At 41.8% G+C, this 22,396-nt stretch overlaps 2 protein-coding genes across 8 annotated transcripts in view; one reads left to right on the top strand and one right to left on the bottom strand.

The window, feature by feature from the left end:
• brpf3a (bromodomain and PHD finger containing, 3a) overlaps positions 1–9,847 on the bottom strand; it is a 21,107-nt gene extending 11,260 nt beyond the window's left edge. For 2 of the 4 annotated variants that reach the window (XM_062037874.1, XM_062037875.1), the window contains exons 1-7: positions 8,635–8,694; positions 3,719–5,238; positions 3,491–3,647; positions 3,279–3,410; positions 3,080–3,208; positions 2,692–3,004; positions 2,302–2,613 (exon numbers count right to left, since the gene is read on the bottom strand). In XM_062037874.1, coding sequence (XP_061893858.1) covers positions 2,302–2,613; positions 2,692–3,004; positions 3,080–3,208; positions 3,279–3,410; positions 3,491–3,647; positions 3,719–5,238; positions 8,635–8,679 — 2,608 coding nt within the window. In that variant the 5' untranslated portion in view covers positions 8,680–8,694. Of the gene's footprint in view, positions 1–2,301; positions 2,614–2,691; positions 3,005–3,079; positions 3,209–3,278; positions 3,411–3,490; positions 3,648–3,718; positions 5,239–8,634; positions 8,695–9,517 lie in introns of those variants that run through there. The other 2 variants (XM_062037876.1, XM_062037877.1) reach the window with 2 other exon arrangements.
• On the top strand, positions 9,225–22,396 carry si:dkey-183j2.10 (probable glutamate receptor). 4 transcript variants are annotated; one of them, XM_062037879.1, is made up of 13 exons: positions 10,832–11,130; positions 11,202–11,343; positions 11,415–12,137; positions 14,692–14,818; positions 14,925–15,012; positions 18,326–18,357; positions 18,437–18,616; positions 18,677–18,900; positions 19,223–19,320; positions 19,392–19,609; positions 21,167–21,386; positions 21,770–22,014; positions 22,127–22,396. In XM_062037879.1, the coding sequence occupies exons 5-13, from the start codon at positions 14,949–14,951 to the stop codon at positions 22,232–22,234; spliced, it is 1,389 nt and encodes a 462-aa protein (XP_061893863.1). In that variant the 5' UTR covers positions 10,832–11,130; positions 11,202–11,343; positions 11,415–12,137; positions 14,692–14,818; positions 14,925–14,948; the 3' UTR covers positions 22,235–22,396. The 4 variants fall into 4 exon arrangements, with proteins under 4 accessions (XP_061893865.1, XP_061893863.1, XP_061893862.1 ...); XM_062037878.1 differs by having other exon boundaries at positions 10,832–11,343; positions 11,415–11,553; XM_062037881.1 differs by lacking the exons at positions 10,832–11,130; positions 11,202–11,343; positions 11,415–12,137 and adding an exon at positions 9,225–9,381.

The raw sequence follows: 22,396 nt of genomic DNA, 5'->3' as shown, positions 1-22,396 counted from the left end.
TTGGATCCACACTGCTATAGCGCAACTTAACTAGCATGAAAACAGGAGGTCACAACACTCAGGAAGTACTTGGTTCCTCCATGTCTTTTTAATTAATCTTAATATAATTTTAAATAAGACTAAACACTTAATGTTGATTATTCATAGTAAATTTCTTGCTTGCATAATTTCAATTAACTTTAAAAGAAAGCCCCGATATTTAACACATGCAATTTTCTTGTCAAAATGTCATTCGAAAACATGTTTTGAATCTTTTACTTTAATGCTCAGTTTAATTTCTCAAAACCTGGTGACAGTTTTATCTAAAGTCCCATCAGGGGGTTTTTTTTAATGTAAAATTTTTCAACGAGCACACCAGTTGGAGTCTCCTTACTCATCTTTGCACTGACCTGATCACTGGCCTTATAACAACCCACAGAACCTTTTCTAAAGGGGACCTATTATGCAAAACCAACTTTTCTTACCTATTGGTACTTATTTTTGTGTATTTGGGACCTGCATAAGTTCTGAAAATGGGAAATCAAACCATGGAAGCATGCCGGAGATGTTTATAAAATAATCTTGCTTTCCTTTAAACTTCCTCCAAACATGCTGTTTGGAATTTGCATGTTTTTCCAATTGGTGACGTCAGTGGATATCTCCATATATGGTAAAGTTTTACCCAAAGAGCTTTGCCCGAGTCCGCCATTGTACTCCGACACTGTAGTCAATAAGTTCCTTCCCTTTCTCTCCGCTGCTGCTATTTCTAATAAAAAGTAGCGTATAGTTCTAACTAGGGCTGGACAATTAATGTAATTTTGATTTTGATTAAGGCTTTTTACAACCATGAAAATCTAACCATCGAAAAAAAGACTAATGGGCCGCGCAACGTGCATGGAAATTCCAGAGCTTGTAACGGTGGAACAGATGAGAAGCGAATAATTGAAAAAAAAGCATGTCTACTAGAAGTTTCGGTTCTTACAATGGTTGCTACTTATCAGCAGAATATCACGGAAATTGACATAAATGTAAGTGAAATGCTGTCATTGTGAGAAAAAGGAACATTTTTTGTGAAAGTATTGTGTCTGGGACCACTCATTCATCCCCTAAACACACAACCGCCCCGTCCTTAACAATGTCAAGGTGTTCACTTGAAACAGCGACTAAACTACGAAGCTAAAACTAGCCAGAACAATCCATACACCCACCACACATTTTATCTGCTTGTGTTGTTGTGAACAACATCAACGATTTAAGAGCAACTTGAGAGGCGCTCTCTCTCTTTTTTTTTTTTTTTTAAACAGCCTCAAGTAACCCTCACACGCCAAGCTGAGAACAGCAGCACACTTCCCCCCCCCCCTTCACAATAATAGCGCGGTGCACCACCTCTGTTCTGACTGCGCAAACAAATTAAATTTTTCAAAAACACCTTTTAACAAGCATCACTTATTGATACATTTGCACAATTATCATACTTTAACCTAAAACACTGGTCAAAATTGTCCAAAGATGTATTGCACCAATAAATGTGAGACATTTTGCATTTAATTAACAAGCATTTTATAAAATGTTTTTGACACAAAAAGCACACACTATGGTGTTAAAATAAGTGTAGAATGTAAATAATGGAACTAAAAATAAAACGTAAAAACTAAATTTTTGTTTTTTTATATTGCCATTGTTATTTAGATGTATTGTTATTAATACTACTTGACTGTTTGGGTTTATTCGTTACTAATTTATATCCGTTTTTTAAACCATATTTTTGAAAGTTGAATTTTGGTGGTACAATAAATACTCATGTTTTCAAATTAATGAATAATCGTGTAAATAATCATGATTACTACATCAATCAAAATAATTGTGATTATTATTTTTGCCATAATCATCTAGCACTAGTTCTAACTTATATATGTAATTAGGCTCCATATGGAAGCGCTAAAAACTACAACATGGCCTGCGAGAAGAAGACGCGATCGAAGTGGAGCCACGTAAATAGGAAACAAAACGGCGGCTCCTGAATAGACAGTCAGAAAGCAGCTTGAAGACGGTCTGTGAAACATAATCTATGCAACATTTTGACCAAAGAACCACCATTACATGTTATGTAGACCACAAGGAAGTGTTTTATATGTAGTAAAAAAATCAAAATATAATATTTTACATAATTAAATGTTTTTTATCGGCACCAAATGATGCACTTTTATAGTTACACACTCCCTGCATATTCCTGATTTTATTTTTCATTAACAAACATTCTAGTCACTGAGAATTAAAAGACATGTTAATGTTGAGTACTTTTTGCAAACAATCATAGATTACCTGCTGTGACAACTCCTTTATCCACAGCTTTCTTGTTTTCCTTTTTCTTTTCTTTGGCTGCTTCTTCCTCCTCCTCCTCCTCCTCCTCTTTAACCTGCTTGTCATTGGCGTTAACCGTCTGAGGGTTTTGCTGTGGCGGTGGGTTCACCTTCTGTCTCAGAGCGTTGATTTCTCGCCGCAGTAATCGAATGCGCTTGGTTCGTCCGCCGCTAGTCCGCATGGACGTCACCACATCCAGTTTTTCCAGCAAGGCCTTGAGCTGCTCGTCGGTGCTCAGGTGAAGTCTGTTGTCAGGATCTAAGAGGGAGTCGACTAGAAAAACAGAGAATATGTCAGTGACCGTGTGATGCCAACAAATTGTGAGTTCAACAACAAGCCATGCCCACTTACCGTCATCCCACGTGCACTGGTAGAAGCCATGTTTGTTGGGAGACTCCGGTAGGTGCATGCCAGTGCTCGGGTCCAGTCCGATGGTGTGAGACTGCCTAAGAGCGTGGCGGAGAACAGCCCCGCCCACTTCCCGTAGTTGTAAGGCTGTTTGATGAAACATCGTGTCTTTCGAGTTGTACTTGAGGCAGTTGGAGATCATAAGGTCAAAGTCCTTCTCCAGGTCCGTGATGGAGCAGTAGGCATGTCCCTCCAACTTGGCCCGCATGGTGGACAGGTCCATGGGCTGGGATATGAACTCCAGGTAGTCTGGGACCTCAGTGGATCATTAAAAAAGGACAACTTCAGCTGCCTGGAATTGGACAAAAAGTCTTGAAAGGTTTCAACCAACCTCTGATAAATTGACAGGCTGAGAGAAGATTTTGGCTGTGTCCTTCTCCTGCAGCTGGTCCAAGGTGGATCGAAGGAGCACCAACGCCGGCGTCAGCTTGAGCTCCAAAGCGGCCTGTTGAATTTTCATCTGAGGTGTGGAAGGAAATCCATCGGCCTTAAAGCTTAACTTTAGGAAGACTTTGTCATGCGCGACAAACCTGTTCTCTCTTTAGCCGCTCTCTCTTGCGGATGAGTTCCACCAGAAGTCTGGCTCTCTCCAGGTCTTGCCTCAACTTTTGCCAGTAGCGCAGTTCTTCTCTGGCGGCACTTAGCTTCTCATCTGGCTCCTTCTGGACATGAAAAAGCACACAAATACTTAGTTGAAACCTAAGCTGTCTTTAAACATGCAGCAAAATGGTGGATGAGATACCTGTTCCGTCGTCCTGTGGGCCTGCAGGTGTGAGTGAAGTCGGCGTATCAAAGGCACCCCGTTTCTCGACTGACGTTTCAGTAGCCAGTAGTTATGAAGCCGCTGCATGAACTGATTTTTCCGCTGGACCTCCACTCCTGTGCAGATTTTGTTCAGCCTGCAGACAAGATGCATTCAGTCCGTATTTCCTTTGAGCAAATCCAAAGAGGATGTTTGTCGTGGTCTCACCTGTGCGATGGTATTTGAGGTACAAGCAGCACAGGCACATTGGAGCGACGTGTGGACCCTCTGGTCCCCTTAGTAGTCTTCTTCTTTTGACCCTTGGACCCTTTCTTTTCTGGCGGTGAGGGGGAGCTCTGAGTATACGACCTCTGCCCCCTGTTACCTCTGCCCCCGACCAGCCTCCCTTCTACTGACTCGTCTCCGGACCCATCCCGCCGTGACCCCACTGGGGAGTGATGCTCGCAGAAAGCGGTCTTCTTTACAGAGAATGTGGTACCGTTGACGCCAGTCTCCCGGACTGGGTCTATCTTCATGTACAGGCCAGCCTTCTGAGCGCAAGTGACATGAAAAGCCCGGTAGCAGTTGGCTTTGTGGCACTGGATGGACGCGCCCCTGCCTTTCTGTTTGCACAGGTAGCAGGTGAGCTTCCAGCGGGCAGGAGGGATGTTTTTGACCCCCTCGACGGGCTCCAGGAACACTGTGTTGGCAAAACACACCTCCGGGATCCAAATGGCGCACACAACGTGGGCCCAGCGTCCGTCGCTGGTCTGCTTGAAGGCACCTCCTCGGTTGGGACACAGCACACAGTCTACAGGGCGGGAGGGGGACTGCAGGCAGCAGCGGCACAGCCACTGGCCCTCGGGTACGTACGGCACTCCGTAGCACTCCTGGTGCACTGCCAAGTTGCAGATGTCGCAGAAGAGGATGACATTGCTGTTCAGACATTCGTCATCGAGGCACACACAGCAGAAAGCGTCCTCGTCTACAGCGCACTGGGCCAACGCCTGGCTGCGGGACTCCAAGATGGACTCCCTTTCCAGGCGGTCAATCAACAGCTCAAAAGTGTCTGCAGACACTGAGGCATGGCCGTCGGACACTCTCTTTTGGTTTACCATCTCCAGCCAGGCTAGGTCTTCTTCGTCCATGTCGTACTCGGCCACGCTTTCCAGCTCCTCCCTGGATTTCTCGATGAAGCGGTAGTAGGATGTAGGCAGTGGAAGCGCCTCTGCAAGGGAAGCTGAACCCAACGCGCGAAAGGTGGGCTCCGGGAGCGGACTTTGAATCTGGAGGGAATTTGTAGATCCAGTTTGCTGCAGGGATCCAGATAGTTTATTTTGCTGCGACACATTTTTACCGCTCTTCCTTGCTTTGCTGTTGGGGGGTTTACCGAAGAAGCGAACTTTACTCAGAGTTTGAACACTGTTCTCCTTGTTGCTGTTGCACTCGGCGATGTCCTGCGCCATCATCTCGTCCTCCGTGATCACCGGCAGAAGATCTGTGATGTTGATTCGGTGAAGCCTGCCTTCCAGGTCCACCTCCACTATCTTCTGCGCCTGGGCGTACGTCAGCGTCTCCCTGGATGGAGAGAGCTGCAGTCTGTAGGGCGACGATGAGCGCAACCCGCCCGCTGAGCCTCGACCCCGGCCCCGACCTCTGCCTCGTCCGCGACCCATGTTGAGTCCTCTTCCAGCTGCCTTACATTCCCACTTTCTCTCCTTCTGCATCAGGGGGGTGACACCAGCTACCTTGCAGATGCAAAGAAATAAGAAATTGAGAATATTAAGAAGCAGAAGATGATCTTTATCATCACGTGTACAATGTACAGAAAAATTTGGTCTCTGCATTTAACCCATTGTTCCTGAGGAGCAGCGGCCAGCAACCGTGTTGTGCCTAGAAACCCTGTCTGGCCCGTTGTGGTTCAGAATCTTGGTCAGTGAAGCTTCCCTGTGTGAGGGATCCGGAAGGCAATGTAGGCGAAGTGTTCTACCCAAAGACATAACAGCAGTGAGTGGGATGGTTGAAAATCTGTGGTTACTGGACAACCCCGCTCTGCCTCCAGTCAGAGCTTGTTCAAATGGATACCATACACTAATTAGCCACATCATTCTGATTTCATATTCCGGCGTTACAAAAATGTCCACTTTCCTGTAATTTCACATTTTTTATAGCATAAATTCTCTTTGAACTTGAGAATTGTTACTACTTAGACAAACATTAATGATCCATCCATCCATCCATTTTCTACCACTTATCCCCAGGGAAATTGGTTTCCACACTTGTCAACCGATTCCAACTACCGTAATTTCCGGACTATAAGCCGCTACTTTTTCCCCTCGTTCTGGTCCCTGCGGCTTATACAAGGGTGCGGCTTATTTACGGCCTGTTCTTCTCCGACACCGACGAAGAGGATTTCGGTGGTTTTAGTACGCAGGAGGAAGACGATGACACAATGATTAAAGACTGACTTTTCATATACCGGTAGGCTGGTTATTTTGATAACGTACAGGTGAGCACTTTGTATTACTTTGCACCGTTGTATTATTTGTACTCTGCACGAATGCTGTTCGCCATGTCAAAGATGTGAAAGTTTGATTGAATGATTGAAAGATTTATTGTTAATAAATGGGACGCTTTGCGTTCCCAAACAGTCATCTCTGTCCCGACAATCCCCTCCGTGGTAGCAGGAACCCCTATATACTACGGTAATTACACATCAAAACCCTGCGGCTTATAGTCGGGTGCGGCTTATATATGGAGCAATCTGTATGTTCCCCTAAATTTAGCTGGTGCGGCTTATAGTCAGGTGCGGCTTATAGTCCGGAAATTACGGTATTCCATCGTCAAAACAGTTTTCCATTTTTCCAAACTTTCCTTAATGACCCAGTTTCCATAACACACATTCCTGTTGAACTTGAGTCTTTTTACTTCCACATTTCTAAAAGCATTCTACTCATTCCAACATTAAGCTATTCAGCTCTATTCAGTTTATCAAAGACCTCTGAACTGACAATTTTTCCCCCCAAAATTTCTCACTTTTCTGTACATGTCAGCTTGACAGAAATTGCATTGTCTTGTCAGGATAATAATAAACAACATTGCTGCAATTCATGTTTAAACTCCAGGGAAATTTGAATCATTTGCACATAACGCAAGCATAGTATAGGAAAAAGTTGTATCTTTATTATGGCATACTCTTTATACAACCGTGTTGTTTATACCAGTGTTTTATCAACCAGTGTGCCGCGGCACACTAGTGTACCGTGAGATATTGTCTGGGGTGCCGTGGGAGATTATGTAATTTCACCTAATTGGGTAAGTTGGTAGAGTGGCCGGGCCAGCAATCGGAGGGTTGCTGGTTACTGGGGTTCAATCCCCACCTTCTACCATCCTAGTCACGTCCGTTGTGTCCTTGGGCAAGACACTTCACCCTTGCTCCTGATGGCTGCTGGTTAGCGCCTTGCATGGCAGCTCCCGCCATCAATGTGTGAATGTGGAAATACTGTCAAAAGCGCTTTGAGTACATTGAAGTAGGGATGTGTGTATCGATCCTGTGGTATCGATATATCGATACTCACACGCTACTCATTTGGCATCACTTTTCTGAAAAAAGTATCGATATAAACCAAAAAACGGCGTGTGGGGGTGCAAGCATCACTTTCAGATGTTTTTGATGACTTACTTAACTTACTATGTGCTGGGACACCCCTGTACCTGGCAGCGTATAGAGCTGGCCCAGTCACGTGACAGGAGACAGCGAATGAGCGTCGTCAACGTGCAACACACACAGCCAGCCGACAGCGATGCAGCCAGGCATATCCAGTGTTGTCCAATTGTTGACTTAAAACAGGCATTGGTTTTTTTTTTTTAGTAATGTTTACTGAATATTTTTGTTTAAATGATTATCCTAAATTCAAATAATTTCCACACACGGGAATTTACTGTTAGTTGAAAATTGCTTGAGTATTTAAAACAAGATAAGAAAGAGATACAATTTGGAGATTCTTCATCTTTGCATTACAGTTTTATTTTTTTCCAAGAAAATCTTGAATATATGATTGAATGTGATTTTGGTTTTAAGCTGTAACATGATTTCTTACATTTCGAAAACATTAGCCTATTTCATATTTCATTAATTGCTAATTATATCACAAACTTTAAAAAATAACTGCAGCTTCTTGCAATTCGGATTTGACTGTTAATTGGAAAGCCCTAATATTTAATTATTATTATATATAATATATAGTTATTATTATATATAATATTTAATTTATTTTTGATATTTATGTTATTTATTTTAATTTTACTTTTATTATATATTGACCATAATAAATGTGGTATAAATGGTCTGTATTTGTCTTGTGATTTGTCTTAAATAATAACAATAGTAATAATATTTTTGACTGACAAAAAATTGCCAATAAGAAATTATTGGTATCGGTATCGATGAAAAATGCAAGAAAAAGTATCTGTATCGTATCGGATCCTAAAAGTGTGGTATCCCTACATTGAAGGTAGAAAAGCGCTATACAAGATAACCCATTTATCATTTAAATATAATCCGCAAATGTTCCGTTGTTGAGTGTCTGTGCTGTCTAGAGATCTGCAGAGTAACCGTGTAATAGTCTTCCATATCACTAGGTGTCAGCAGGTAGCGAATTGCTCTGTAGATGTCGGGAACATGGTTTGTCGTGATCAGAGTGTCCGCCCTGAGATCGGTAGGTCGTGAGTTCAAACCCCGGCCGAGTCATACCAAAGACTATAAAAATGGGACCCATTACCTCCCTGCTTGGCACTCAGCATCAAGGGGTTGGAATTGGGGGTTAAATCACCAAAAATGATTCCCGGGCGCGGCCACCGCTGCTGCTCACTGCTCCCCTCACCTCCCAGGGGGTGACCAAGGGTGATGGGTCAAATGCAGAGAATAATTTCGCCACACCTAGTGTGCGTGTGTGACAATCATGCGTACTTTAACTTTTTTTTAACAATAAGCAGGTAAAAAGGTATCTAATGCTTAAACCAAAAATAAACAAAAGACAAGGAAAGGCATTGAAGCTTAGGGATGGCTATGCAAAACAAAGCTAAAACTGAACTGGCTGCAAAGTAAAAAAAAAACAGAATGCTGGACGACAGCAAAGGCTTACAGCGTGTGGAGCAGCAGACGGCGTCCACAAAGTACATCCGTACATGACATGACAATCAACAACAAAATAGGAGCGCAAGACAAGAACTAAAACACTACACACAGAAAAACAGCAAAAAACTCCAAATGAGTCACGGCGTGATGTGACAAGTGGTGACAGTGCACCTACTTTGAGACAAGAGCTATAGTGATGTATGAATGGTTATGGTTTGAATTCATATCCAACAATTGTGAGAACGACTTTTTACTCTCAATATCGGCTGCTGAGTTTCATTTTTTTATGTTTTCTGCTGGTGGTGTGCTTCGAGATTTTTTCAATGGAAAACATTTTGCCTTGGCTCAAAAAAGGTTGAAAAACAGTGGTTTATACAGCGCTATTTCGACACTTTCCGTGTGTACATAATGTTACGGCTGGCATGTGTATGTCTGTATTGACACGCCTCCTCCGTCAGTGTCTCTTTTTTTGTCCAATCAGGAGACAGAGTAGCTGTCACGTTTCTCGACGTCCAATCACATTTCCCTATCCTCTTGTTGCTGTGCATAGTTTGGTTGAGGAGCGCTAAATACCAAACCGAGTATCTACGTCCGTCAGCCATTTTGAGCGCACAACACACAGCGACACAATTATATATGCCAACAGCAGCAAAAACACATAATGCACCATGCTGACATACAGTGTTTACATGTTTGTATACATTTAATTACAGGACACTGCTGCATCTACTGTTTGTACCAGTAGTCATTCGCGGTAAAACATGATGACACAAATAAGGCTATATTACTGTGATAATAGGAGGGCACAAACAACCACACACAAACGCAAGTAATACAACAAAATGGCTCGTCGCCACATTAGACTTCCAACGCTGAACGTGTTGTATTACCTTGAGAAGTGGTCTTTACCGGTGCGAGTGACAAACAGCAAGGAAGAAAAAAAAACACCACTAAAATGTCAAGCAAAGTGACAGACTCGAACCGAGGCGGACATGGTAGCCCGTTAGCTTAGCTTAGCTTAGCCGGTCATTTTGGGGAGCGACGGCGTCATCCTCTACGCTGCGGTAAACCGTTGTTGTTTCCACAAAGCCGACCGTTCACATGGCCGGGACAAAAACCTTTCTAACTGTGCCAGTGCATACTCAAACGGCGGCTTTACCGCGAAGATATCGAATTAATGTACCTCGAATATGGCTAAATATTCGGTCAAGATGGCTCGAAAAATACGCCCCTTTTTGGAAAAAACGTCTGCAGCCAATCAGAGCGCGGGGCTTCGCATCGCGGGCCAAGCGCATCGCGATCCGATTGGCCGGTTTGGTACAGCTGATTCATCGCACTCGGTGTGTAGTTTCTAACAGGGAAGTGGTGAGAAAAACAACGGAATGTGTTTGCGCGCCTTTTGGCCTTCTATAGACTCTATAATAAACTCTGGAAACACACCTGTTATTCTGAGGGAAAAGTGATCGTAAGATAAAACAAATAAGCAAATAATGTATTCTAATAATTCAATGTATAGCTTTGATTCTGTGCTGTGTAATATTTGGGGCTTATAAATACTATGATGGCGGTATGAATATAAGAGTATTAATTATGGACCAAAATATCAATGACAGCTGAAAAACACATTTTTTAATAACTGAAGCATATAAAAAAAACAAAATATACATACTAATGGAAAAGTGTGTACGAAATTCCTGAAAAAAATTAATATCTGCCAAATTCCGTAAACAGTAGCTCCTTGAATTCCTTCTAAGTCTATAACAAGATCTGATAGCTCATTTACAGCTCTTTTATTAACAAATATGTGTTATATGTGTTATGTTGCACGATTGCACCAAGAAAAATTCCTAGTTTGTGAACCCGTTCTCAAACAATGGCAATACAACTATTCTGATTCTGATTCTAAATCTGAATTGAGGTTGCAAACAGGAAATACAATTGAAACTCCAATCGATGATTTTGGTGTATTCCCGAATCATACATTACATACGCTAATGTTTTTAAGTATTTCATAGACATAGTATTACAATCAGAATCAGAATCAGAATAGTTTTTATTGCCATTGTTTGAGAATGGGTTCACAAACTAGGAATTTGCAATCGTGCAACATAAAACACATATAACACAGATTTGGTAATAACAAGAGCTGTAACTGAGCTATCATATCTTGTTATAGACTTAGAAAGGAATTCAAAGGAGCTACTGTTAGGAGTTATTGTTTATGTGCCTGATGGCCGAGGGGAAAAAACTGTTCAGGTGGCGGGAGGTGTGGGTCTGGATGGACCGTAGTCTCCTGCCTGAGGGGGGAGGGGAGAATAGTTTGTGTCAAGGATGAGAAGAGTCAGCTGTGATCCGACCCACACGCCTCCTGGTCCTGGAGGAGGACAGGTCCTGGAAGGATGGGAGCTTGCAGCCAATCACCTTCTCAGCAGCACGTACGATGCGCTGCAGTCGATGCTTATCCTGGACTGTGGTGCTGGGGAACCACACGGTGATGGAGGAGGTGAGGATGGACTCTATGATGGCTGAGTAAAACTGCACCAGCATTTCGGTCGGCACCTTAAGTTTCCTCAGCTGCCGCAGGAAGTACATCCTCTGTTGGGCCTTCTTGATGAGGGAGCTGATGGTCGGCTCCCACTTGAGGTCCTGGGTGATGGTGGTGCCCAAGAACCAGAAGGAGTCCACAATGGAGACGGGGGTGGGAGAGTCAATCAGGGTGAGGGGGGATGGTGGGGCTGTGACTTTCCTGAAGTCCATGATCATCTCCACTGTTTTCTGGGTGTTCAGCTCCAGGTTGTTAAGGCTGCACCAGGACACCAGCCGGTCCACCTCTCTCCTGTAGGCGGACTCATCGCCATCCGAGATGAGCCCGATGAGGGTAGCGTCATCCGCAAACTTGAGCAGCTTTACGGACTGGTGACTGGAGGTGCAGCAGTTTGTATACAGGGAGAAGAGCCAGGGGGAAAGTACACAGCCCTGTTATTTTTACCATTACTTACAGATAAGTTGATGTGATACCCCGAGAGGGACAAGTGGTAGAAAATAGAAGTTAATGCGATGAATTCAAATTTGTAAATTATTGCCAGAGTGCTTTACTTAAAGGCCTACTGAATCCCACTACTACCGACCACGCAGTCTGATAGTTTATATATCAATGATGAAATCTTAACATTGCAACACATGCCAATACAGCCGGGTTAACTTATAAAGTGCAATTTTAAATTTCCCGTCACACTTCCGGTTGAAAACGTCTATGTATGATGACGTATGCACGTGACGTCAATGGTTGATTCGGAAGTATTCGGACCCATTGAATCCAATACAAAAAGCTCTGTTTTCATCCCAAAATTCCACAGTATTCTGGACATCTGTGTTGGTGAATCTTTTGCAATTTGTTTAATGAACAATGAAGACTGCAAAGAAGAAAGTTGTAGGTGGGATCGGTGTATTAGCGGCGGACTACAGCAACACAACCAGGAGGAATTTGAGATGGATAGCAGACGCGCTACCGTGAGTACAGCTTTGGCTTCCAAACATTTGATCGTTTGCCCGTACGTGCGTGTCGCTATGTGCATGTCACGTACGTAACTTTGGGGAAATATGTTTCTTGCCGACTCTGATGGCGGCCGGGGTGTCGTCGAAAGCTACAACGCCCGCCGCCGTCCCGTAGCTAAGTTAGCTTCAATGGCGTCGTTAGCAACAGCATTGTTAAGCTTCGCCAAGCTGGAAACTATTAACCGTGTATTTACATCAGTGGAGGCTGGTGACTTCCAGAATTGAGGAGGCCATTTTTTTCAGAAAAAAAAATACAGGACATGTAATTTTGTGTTATTACTACTGAGAACTAGTGGTGTAACACTGCTATTACTACTGAGAACTAGTGGTATAACACTGGTAGAGATTTCAACCCACCTCTGGTTTAGCTGAGGGGCGAGGGACTCTCTCCACGACTCCACTCTACGGGTTGCAGCTGGCTTCATCTACTGAGAGACATGAAATGGAGTGTTATTACTACTGAGAACTAGTGGTGTAACACTGGTAGACACCCAGTTCATCCAAAAAGTAATTCAGATTGTACTGCAATTTCTTGAGAGCAAAGTAGTGAGAATACTCACAGGTCGTGTGGATCCAGAACGTGTCCAACTCAGCCATCCATCCCCAGATTAAAAAAAAACTGTAACGTTGATTGCAAAAACGGTCTTGTCTCTGCTTTTTGTTTTGTTTCCTCTCTCACATCCATTTTGCCTGGCTAATCTAGGCTTGCTCGAACACACACAGCTAACTGGATGGAAAACAATGAGCTAAACTTCAACTGTAAAAATGTCCAAACTACAGAGATAAATGTCAATGAGCGATTAGCAGCAGCAGCTTTTGCTTTCGAAATCTGTCTCAGAGATGTTGTCAACTCAAGGAGAAATGCCTAGAGTGAAGGGTTTAACGTTAACGCATATCTATCTCCAGCCCAAGATCTCAAATTGCGCCAGAATCTCGCCGATTTCCGAGGTCGTTTTAAGCAAAAGTATTTGGCTATATGAGCTATAAACTTCACGGATGATAGCCAGGGGTGTTCTCTAAATTTCCTGAAAAGCACAAGTTGATAGGACACTCGTAGCCACTATGGCGAGTGTTTGTTTGACTGAAGTGGCTGGCGAATTCTCAAAATGGCTTCTGTGTTGATTAGGAAAGGAAAGGATTGATTCCAAATGAACCAGTAGCATGTGATTGGACGAACAAAATGTCAATCTTTCAGCCCTGGACACAATGCATGGTGAGGCCAGGCCTCCGTTGCCCACCCATTTTCAGTGATCTGGCCAATCACATATTGGCATGAAAAAGCATGCATTACATTGACTTCTATGAGAAGCTAATTTCCTAGGGGAGGCCTGGCCTCCCTTAATACAAACTGATAGGGAAATCTGGCCTGTTGCTTTACAATTGCAATATTGGGTTTTAGCCATGGGAACATTTAGATTTATGAACAAAACTAAAATAATATGAATATAAAAAATAAAAAATATGTTTTTTGTTAAAATAAATAAATAAAATAAATATATTTATTGTTTTTTTTAAATCTCTCTCTTCTCTCAAATTATTGGGGAGGCCAGGCCTCCTCCACCTCTATGGAGGAGCCTCCACTGATTTACATGTCCATGGTTTAATAGTATTGTTGATCTTCTGTCTATCCTTCCAGTCAGGGGTTTATTTATTTAGTTTCTATCTGCATTTGAGCCCGATGCTATCACGTTAGCTCAGTAGCTAAAGAGCTTCGTTGATTAATTGTGGAGATAAAAGTCACTGTGAATGTCCATTTCGCGTTCTCGACTCTCATTTTCAAGAGGATATAGTATCCGAGGTGGTTTAAAATACAAATCCGTGATCCACAATAGAAAAAGGAGAAAGTGTGGAATCCAATGAACCCTTGTACCTAAGTTACGGTCAGAGCGAAAAAAGATACGTCCTGCACTGCACGCTAGTCCTTCACTCTCACTTTCCTCATCCACGAATCTTTCATCCTCGCTCAAATTAATGGGGTAATCGTCGCTTTCTCGGTCCGAATCGCTCTCGCTGCATTGTAAACAATGGGAAAATGTGAGGAGTCCTTCCTCCTGTGATGTCACGCTACTTCCGGTATAGGCAAGGCTTTTTTTTTATCAGCGACCAAAAGTTGCGAACTTTATCGTCGTAGTTCTCTACTAAATCCTTTCAGCAAAAATATGGCAATATCGCGAAATGATCAAGTATGACACATAGAATGGATCTGCTATCCCCGTTTAAATAAAAAAAATTCATTTCAGTAGGCCTTTAATTCGATTATTCAAAATGGAGGGAATTTGTGTTTGATTTTAGTGTTTGCTGACAAATTATCCTATTAGCTAAAAGGAATTTATCACAATTGCAAATGACTTAAATCCATTTCCTACAATTCTAATTTCAACTAAACATCCTGCAGGGAATTCCAATTCTTCAAATGAATTTTGCAAAAGCTTGTAATAACGTTCAGTAAGCAAATACAAATATGGAAGGCCTCTTGCTTCTATCCCACCCCTCCAATTGTCTTCCACAGCCTCCTCCCACAAAAGATGTCCTTCATGAATTTGGCCTCCTCAGATCACTGGGCGGCTCACTTCAGTCTGTCTTGAGGTCTCTGTCCAGCTGTACCCCCTTGACTTGGACTCTTCTCAGGTGCAGCGGTAAGACATTTCCATCAAAGCTTGTATTATTAATAATGATAATCATTTCTTATGTTTTCATAAAAAAATGCAATATAATGACCACTACTTGTTTTTGAATGCACAGTATAGGCAAAGTCAACTCATCAGAATGCTGTTTGGCTTCTTTTTATTCTGTGTTGGACTCCTCTGCAACATAGGAACATGCGCCGCAGGTAAGGAACTTGCAGACATGAACTAATATTAAATAGTTTCCTTTCAACACAAAATATGTATTGTTTGGAGCCTAACATGTCAAAGTGTGACCCGGTCAACTTCCTCGTCTCCGTTGCCAAACTCCTTGTGTGTTTTCACTCCCTTGACATGACATAACTGCATAATCTGTCAGCTCAGCTGTGTATCAAAGGGACCCTCCACATCCTGTCCAACTGCTGAGATGGACAAAGGGTGCAGAAATCCCGTTGATTTCCATGCAAAAATAGTCATAAATCATCACTGTGGGGCACACAACAAAGAACTAGTGTGTTTCAGAGTGACAGGGGTTGGAAATGTTTGTATACGTGTCATCGTTTGAAAAGGAAAATCCGACGGTTGGTAGGATGAAGCCCCCCCCTGCCTCATGGTGATGCAGCCCCCCTAAAACTTTAGCCTGAATCAAAGCTTTTGATGCTCTTTGACTGGCCTCCCTGGTCTCACAGCGCCATGCTATTGACGACCTTTAACTAAATACTGTTTTGAGACAAGCGTGGCCAGAAGAAAAAGAATATGACTCAAATCAAGTACACAAAGAAAGGACTCTTTGATTTAGTTACATTTGGGATGGACATGAAAAATTACCATGCTGCCTTGTTGGTTTTCTAATTGTGTGAATGCTCCAATGCGTTCACACACATGGTTTTCTTTAAACTTCTTCTTCTTCTCCAGTTTTTGGCACGCTCAACCTTCCACATTTTTCACCCGATTCAAACCGTTCCAACTTCAAACTGTTCAGCCTATTCGGGAATCGCGGGCTTTCCCTTGACAAATTCCAAAAATTCCCAGATTTTCCAGAATTCCAGGTTTTCCGGGACATTTTTCCTATTCAAAATAAATTGGCCATTTTTCACACTTCCACCATTTCCACATTTTTCAACCGATTCAAACCATTCCACCTTCAACACATTCCACCAACCTGGAAATTTAAACTATCTTTTTTCCAAGTTAAAAAAAATTCCTGGTTTTCCAAAGCCCTGTTTCCACCCTTTTTTCTGGCGACTACTCCTCCCACATTTTTCAACGCATTTGAACCGTTCCACCGTCAAAGCATTCCTCTTAATCAGGACAAAAAACAAAGTTGTTTTTTGAACTGGAAAAATTCACGGTTTTCCCCGAAATTCCAGGAATTCCGTAATACCATTTCTCAATTCAACATGTTACTACTTCAACATTTCTCGACCGATTTGAAAAATTCCAACACCAACTCATTCAGACCATTCAAGTTTTTTACCATTTAAAAAAAATAAATCCCCTTGTTTCCTGAAATTCCCCAATTTTGGGGAAATTCCCATTGAAATCAATGGGATATTCTTCAAAGTTCCACAATTCCCACATTCTTCATCTGATCCAAACTGTTCCAACTTAAGAATATTAAGCCTGTTTGGGAATTGTGTGCTTTACTTCAAAAATTCTAAAAACAATCCAGGATTTCAGCTTAACTTCAGCATTGGAGCATTCACATGCAATTCCTTCAGGAATTGCCTCATCTAGTTATTTAATACTGTCCTATAACAAACAAAACACAATTTTCTTGTGGTTTATTTTGTTTTTCTAATATTTAAACTTTGCCAAGAAAAAACTCTTTTTTTTTTTTTTTTTCATGTTTGAACTCGACAAGGATGCATATTTTTCAAAATATTTGTTTTATTTAATTCCATATATTTGATATTTTAACTCGTATATTTCAAACATTTTTGGTTGACATTTTTTTTAAATTTGAACTCTTCCAATATTGAAAATGGGTTTAATTGTTAATTATTTTCTAATATTATAACTACGGGTGTCCCAATCTGATGTTCATATCGGATATTGGTCCAATATTAGCAAAAAAGATCACATTCACAACATCCATCCATCCATCCATCCATCCATTTTCTACTGCATTGCGTTTATTTGTCCAAAGCTGACTAGCCATGCCGTTGACACCTAAATATCCCCAATTAAGCACACAAGTGTGGTCTTTCCTTGTATTTTAGTCAAGTCATTACCAAAAGGTATACATGGTAGGCTTTTAGCTACCAGGAGGTAGCAGCTACACAACAGCTAAGCACACAATAGCACATAAGCTAGACCAGGCCTGGAAAATTATTTTGATTCAGGGGGCCAAATTTAGAGAAAAAAAAGTGTCTGGGGGCCGGTATATCTATTTTTAGGAACACTAATACAAAACCTCACAATAATATCTGATTGAATGCTTAAACATTATGACAGTCTGCCTTAAAAGACGGAATGGAAGTTTACTTTTTTTTTTACTGAGTAAGACACCCAGAATGTACATGAAAATAAAGAATGTGTGATTTACAATATTAACTATGAACGATAAAACACTGAATATTTGGGAATGTCCTTAAATGTACAATATTGCAGCCTGAAACAGCACATTTGTCAATATTAATAAATTATAGTTAAATGTTATTTACACATACAAAGTATCCAATGCAGACACATATTAGGAAGTATCCAGTAACAAACATTTCTGGATCATTCAACTTCCTGGGTCACGCCCTTAATTTAATGAATTATCATGGCCACTAAGTGTCACCAAAACACAAATTAACACTCTGCTTCTAAAACTTTTCAGATTTTATAACGTTAATAATGTCATTACCATTGTTCTCTGTTGGGCTAATTTCACTTGATCAAACCCTTTCTAACATTCCACACCATAAAGAAATACAAATAACTGTTATTTTTTTTCATACCTTGTTCTCTGTTTGACTAATATAATTTGATCGAACCCTTTCTAACATTTCACACTACAAAAGTAATGTAAATATGTACTATGATTCCTGCTGGTATTGTATCGGGTGAATATCGGTATCGGCCAACAATCAAGGCTCCAAAATTGGGATCATATGGGAAGTGAAAGTCGGGATCCCCTAACTATAAGACAAGGATGAACATTTTCTCCTTTTTTGTTAATGTATTTATTTTCTTATACATTTTTTAAACTGCAAAAGAAAAATAACTTTCTCTTGTTTTTTTATTTTATATTTCAATGCGTTCAAGAATGCAGATTTGTATTTTTTGTTAATTTTTTAATATAAAAAACTTACATATTTAAACTTTACAAGGATGAATATTTACAAAAACTAGATTGAAATAATTACGTCTGTTTGATTTTTAAACTCTGCCAAAGGTTCATAGTTGTCTCTTTTTTTTTATATAGTTAACTATTATTTTTGTAAGAATTTAAACTCTACCAAGAATAAATATTCTTCCCCCTTTTTTGGTTTATTATATTTATATATTGTTCCTTTTTTCCCCTATTAGCACAAGCAGAGCTGAGGATCACAACAATAATGGTGAGTTTTCTGTCATTCCTAATAACGCTGCATGTACAATAAATCATCTTTGAATTATCTGCTTCCTTTGACTGTGCAGCAAGAGCCTTACACAATGTCCCAAGGCTCCCAGCTGGAAGGGTTCTGCATGGACCTGCTGTCTGAAGTAGCCAAGAAGGTGGGCTTCAAGTACAAAGTGCACCTGGTTAAAGATGGCTCCTACGGCAGGCAGGATGACAACGGGCACTGGAACGGGATGGTCGGCGAAGTCGTGAGAGGGGTGAGAAGCGAAAAACCATCAATAAAGGAGTTGCTGCTGCAAGGCTTCATCTTTTGGCAGGAGGCCGACCTGGCCATCGCGCCGCTGACCCTCACGGCGGCTCGGGAGAAGGCGGTCGGGATGACCAAACCCTTCATGCAGACGGGAATAAGCATCCTGATGAGGAAAGACATCTCCGAGGGAACTGGCTTCTTCGATTTCCTCGCCCCCTTTTCAGCCAAGACATGGGCTGGCATCATTGTTGCATACCTGGCAACCGCCGCTTGCCTCTCCATCGTGTCCAGGTGGGTGGAGAAACATCAAATAGAAATGATCTGTTACAGGGTCAAACTAGGTAGGTAGCTCAATTTTTGTTTCATCTGACATCACATAGACAAAGATAAGACCTTCTGGAGGAAAGTTCTGGAAAAAAACTTTAAAAAAACTTTTCACATTATTATCGGATATTGTCTGAAGAATTTTGAGGGGAAAAAATTGAATTTCCATTCAGTAATAAAGCAGTAACCTAGCAAAATGTGGAAAGAGTGAATCGCTGTGAATACTTTCCGGTGCATCCGGAAAGTATTCACAAGTATTCATGAGTTATGATGGTTGTGTTTTTTCCAGAGTCAGCCCGTGTGAGTGGCGTCGTCCTCGGAGTGAAGGCAACACCTTCAGCCTTGCCTACAGTCTTTGGTACGCAGTCGGGGCGCTGACCCTGCAAGGTAAGGCGCATAATCTGACGTTTTTTCTGTGTTTTCTCTGCATGTGACGTCTTTCCTCCTGTCGCCTGCAGGTGCCGGTCCGCACCCCCGAGCGCTCTCCGGCCGGGTCGTCTGCTGCAGCTGGTGGTTAGCCGCCGTGGTCATCCTGGCTTGTTATTTCTCCAACCTCAGCTCCTCGAAGAGCCCCGAGTCCACTCAGCTGACGGTGAAAGGCTTCCAGGACTTGGCCAATCAGGATGTGATCCAATATGGATGCCTGAGCGCATCCTCCACTCTGGCCTTCTTCAAGGTGTGTTATGATGAACTATTCCTCCTTGCTTCTACAAACCTCAAAACCAGTGAAGTTGGCACGTTGTGCAAATCGTAAATAAAAACAAAATACAATGATTTGCAAATCCTTTTCAACCTATATTTAATTGGATAGACTGCAAAGACAAGATATTTAACGTTCAAACTGGAAAACTTAATTTTTGGCAAATATTAGCTCATTTGGAATTTTATGCCTGCAACATGTTTAAAAAAAGCTGGCACAAGTGGCAAAAAAGACTGAGAAAGTTGAGGAATGCTCATCAAACACTTATTTGGAACATCCCAGGTGAACAGGCTAATTGGGAACAGGTGGGTGCCATGCAATGTTTAGTAATTCACAAACAAGGACGGGGCGAGGGTCACCACTTTGTGAGCAAATTGTCAAACAGTTTAAGAACAACATTTCTCAACCAGCTATTGCAATGAATTTAGGGATTTCACCATCTACGGTCCATAATATCAGCAAAAGGTTCAGAGAACGTAAGCGATGATATTACGGACCTTCGATCCCTCAGGCGGTGCTGCATCAAAAAACGACTTCAGTGTGTAAAGGATATCACCACATGGGCTCAGGAACACTTCAGAAAACCACTGTCTGTAACTACAGTTCGTTGCTACATCTGTAAGTGAAAGTTAAACTCTACTATGCAGAGCAAAAGACATTTATCAACAACACCCAGAAACGCCGGCTGCTTCGCTGGGCCCGAGCTCATCAAAAATGGACTGATGCAAAGTGTAAAAGTGTTCTGTGGTCTGACGAGTCCACATTTCAAATTGTTTTTGGAAACTCTGGACGTCGTGTCCTCCGGAACAAAGAGGAAAAGAACCATCCGGATTGTTACAGGCGCAAAGTTCAAAAGCCAGCATCTGTGATGGTATGGGGGTGTATTAGTTCCCAAGACATGGGTAACTTACACATCTGTGAAGGTACATACAGGTTTTGGAGCAACATATGTTGCCATCCAAGCAACGTTATCATGGACGCCCCTGCTTATTTCAGCAAGACAATGCCAAGCCGTGTGTTACAACAGCGTGGCTTCATAGTAAAAGAGTGTGGGTACTAGACTGGCCTGCCTGTAGTCCAAACCTGTCTCCCGTTAAAAATGTGTGGTGCATAATGAAGCCTAAAATACGACAACGGAGACCCTGGACTGTTGAACAACTTAAGCTGTACATTAAGCAAAAATGGGAAAAAATTATATCTGAAAAGCTTAAAAAATTGGTCTCCTCAGTTCCCAAACGTTTACTGAGTGTTGTTAAAAGGAAAGACCATGTAAGTTAACACAGTGGTAAAAATGCCACTGTGTCAAATTTTTTGCAATGTGTTGCTGCCATTAATATCTAAGTTAATGATTATTTGCAAAAAAAAATTAAGTTTCTCAGTTCGAACATTAAATATCTTGTCTTTGCAGTCCATTCAATTGAATATACGTTGCAAATCATTGTATTCTGTTTTTATTTACGAATTACCCAATGTGCCAACTTCATTAGTTTTGGGTTTTGTATCTTCTCTTCTCTTTTCCTCTCTTTCGGACAGAATTCCGACAACCCGGTGTATCGCAGGATTTATGAGCACATGGAGCGAAGTGAAAGTTTTGTGTCGTCCATGGATGAAGGCATCCAGCGGGCAAAAGAGGGCAACTTTGCCTTCATAGGAGAGTCCGTCTCTCTTGACTTGGCCGTGGCGCGTCACTGTGATCTGGTCAGAACACATGAGGTGGTCGGCATGAGGGGATACAGCATAGCTGCCACGCTTGGTGAGACGATTTAACATTCTCAACAACACTCGCCAAGGCTTTAACATGAATGGTGTTGGGTCCTAACTAGGGGTGTCCCGATCTGATATTGATCTCTAATATCAGCCAAAAAAAAACAAACAGTACCTGATTAACATATTAAATTGTAGTTTAAAAAAAAAAGTACTATTATGTATAATAATAGCACTAAAAATAATACACTTTAATAAGAGTAAGAATAAAACATTTGATTTAGTATCTATCCACTGTGCATATAACAATAGGAAATCATCTCTATGGTAAAAATATATATTTTTTAAATAAATATTATTGCAATATATTGTATTTCTCCACAGTAAAAGTGTTACTTTCAGATCATTTACAAGTCCTATATTTCGTTACAGGTTCTCCAATCCTCAAGAACCTGAGCGTTGCCATCCTGCAGTTGAGCGAGGCGGGTGAGCTGGCCTATCTTCAGAGTAAATGGTGGGCCAGCAGCTGCATGCTGGACAAAGCCAAGTCCACAGCTGTGCAGCCGCACAGTCTCAAGGGCATGTTTGTGGTTCTTGCACTGGGCCTGACGTTGGGAGCCCTGCTGGCCGTCCTGGAGCTCTCCTCCCGGAGTCGCAGCAATGCGGCAGAGCAGAAGGTAGGATCTCAATGACGTCACTCAAGGAATCACTATCCTGAGCTCGCAGTGCAACAGTCGTATACAATTAGTATATTATCATATACTGTGTTTTACTACATCCTGCACACAGACAACTTTCTGCCGGGTCCTGACTGAGGAGCTCAGCTTGCGTTTTAGGAGCAAGAATGCAAACGGAGCCGAAGAGCCTGCCGACGATAAAGATACAGACAAGGCATAGACGCATCCTTCATATAGCCTCTTTTTTTTCCTCATTTGACACGACCCCTAACTGTAGTTTTACATAGCGAACCTTTATATAAAAATAACTGACATTCACAATGGTAGTTAAATAGCAATTAACAACTCTCACTGATATCGCAGTACGCAAACAAGATTAAAA

The sequence above is a fragment of the Entelurus aequoreus genome, linkage group LG26 (genome assembly GCF_033978785.1).
Source record: "Entelurus aequoreus isolate RoL-2023_Sb linkage group LG26, RoL_Eaeq_v1.1, whole genome shotgun sequence".
Classification (NCBI taxonomy): domain Eukaryota; kingdom Metazoa; phylum Chordata; class Actinopteri; order Syngnathiformes; family Syngnathidae; genus Entelurus; species Entelurus aequoreus.
This window is presented reverse-complemented; position numbering and strand designations above follow the sequence as displayed.

Excerpts from the sequence above, each read along its gene's own strand:
- si:dkey-183j2.10 (XM_062037881.1), top strand. The coding sequence starts at position 14,949 with ATGCTGTTTGGCTTCTTTTTATTCTGTGTTGGACTCCTCTGCAACATA. Across the intron at positions 18,901-19,222 it reads TGCCTCTCCATCGTGTCCAG|AGTCAGCCCGTGTGAGTGGC; the intron begins GTGGGTGGAGAA and ends TGTTTTTTCCAG. Across the intron at positions 21,387-21,769 it reads CAGCATAGCTGCCACGCTTG|GTTCTCCAATCCTCAAGAAC; the intron begins GTGAGACGATTT and ends ATTTCGTTACAG.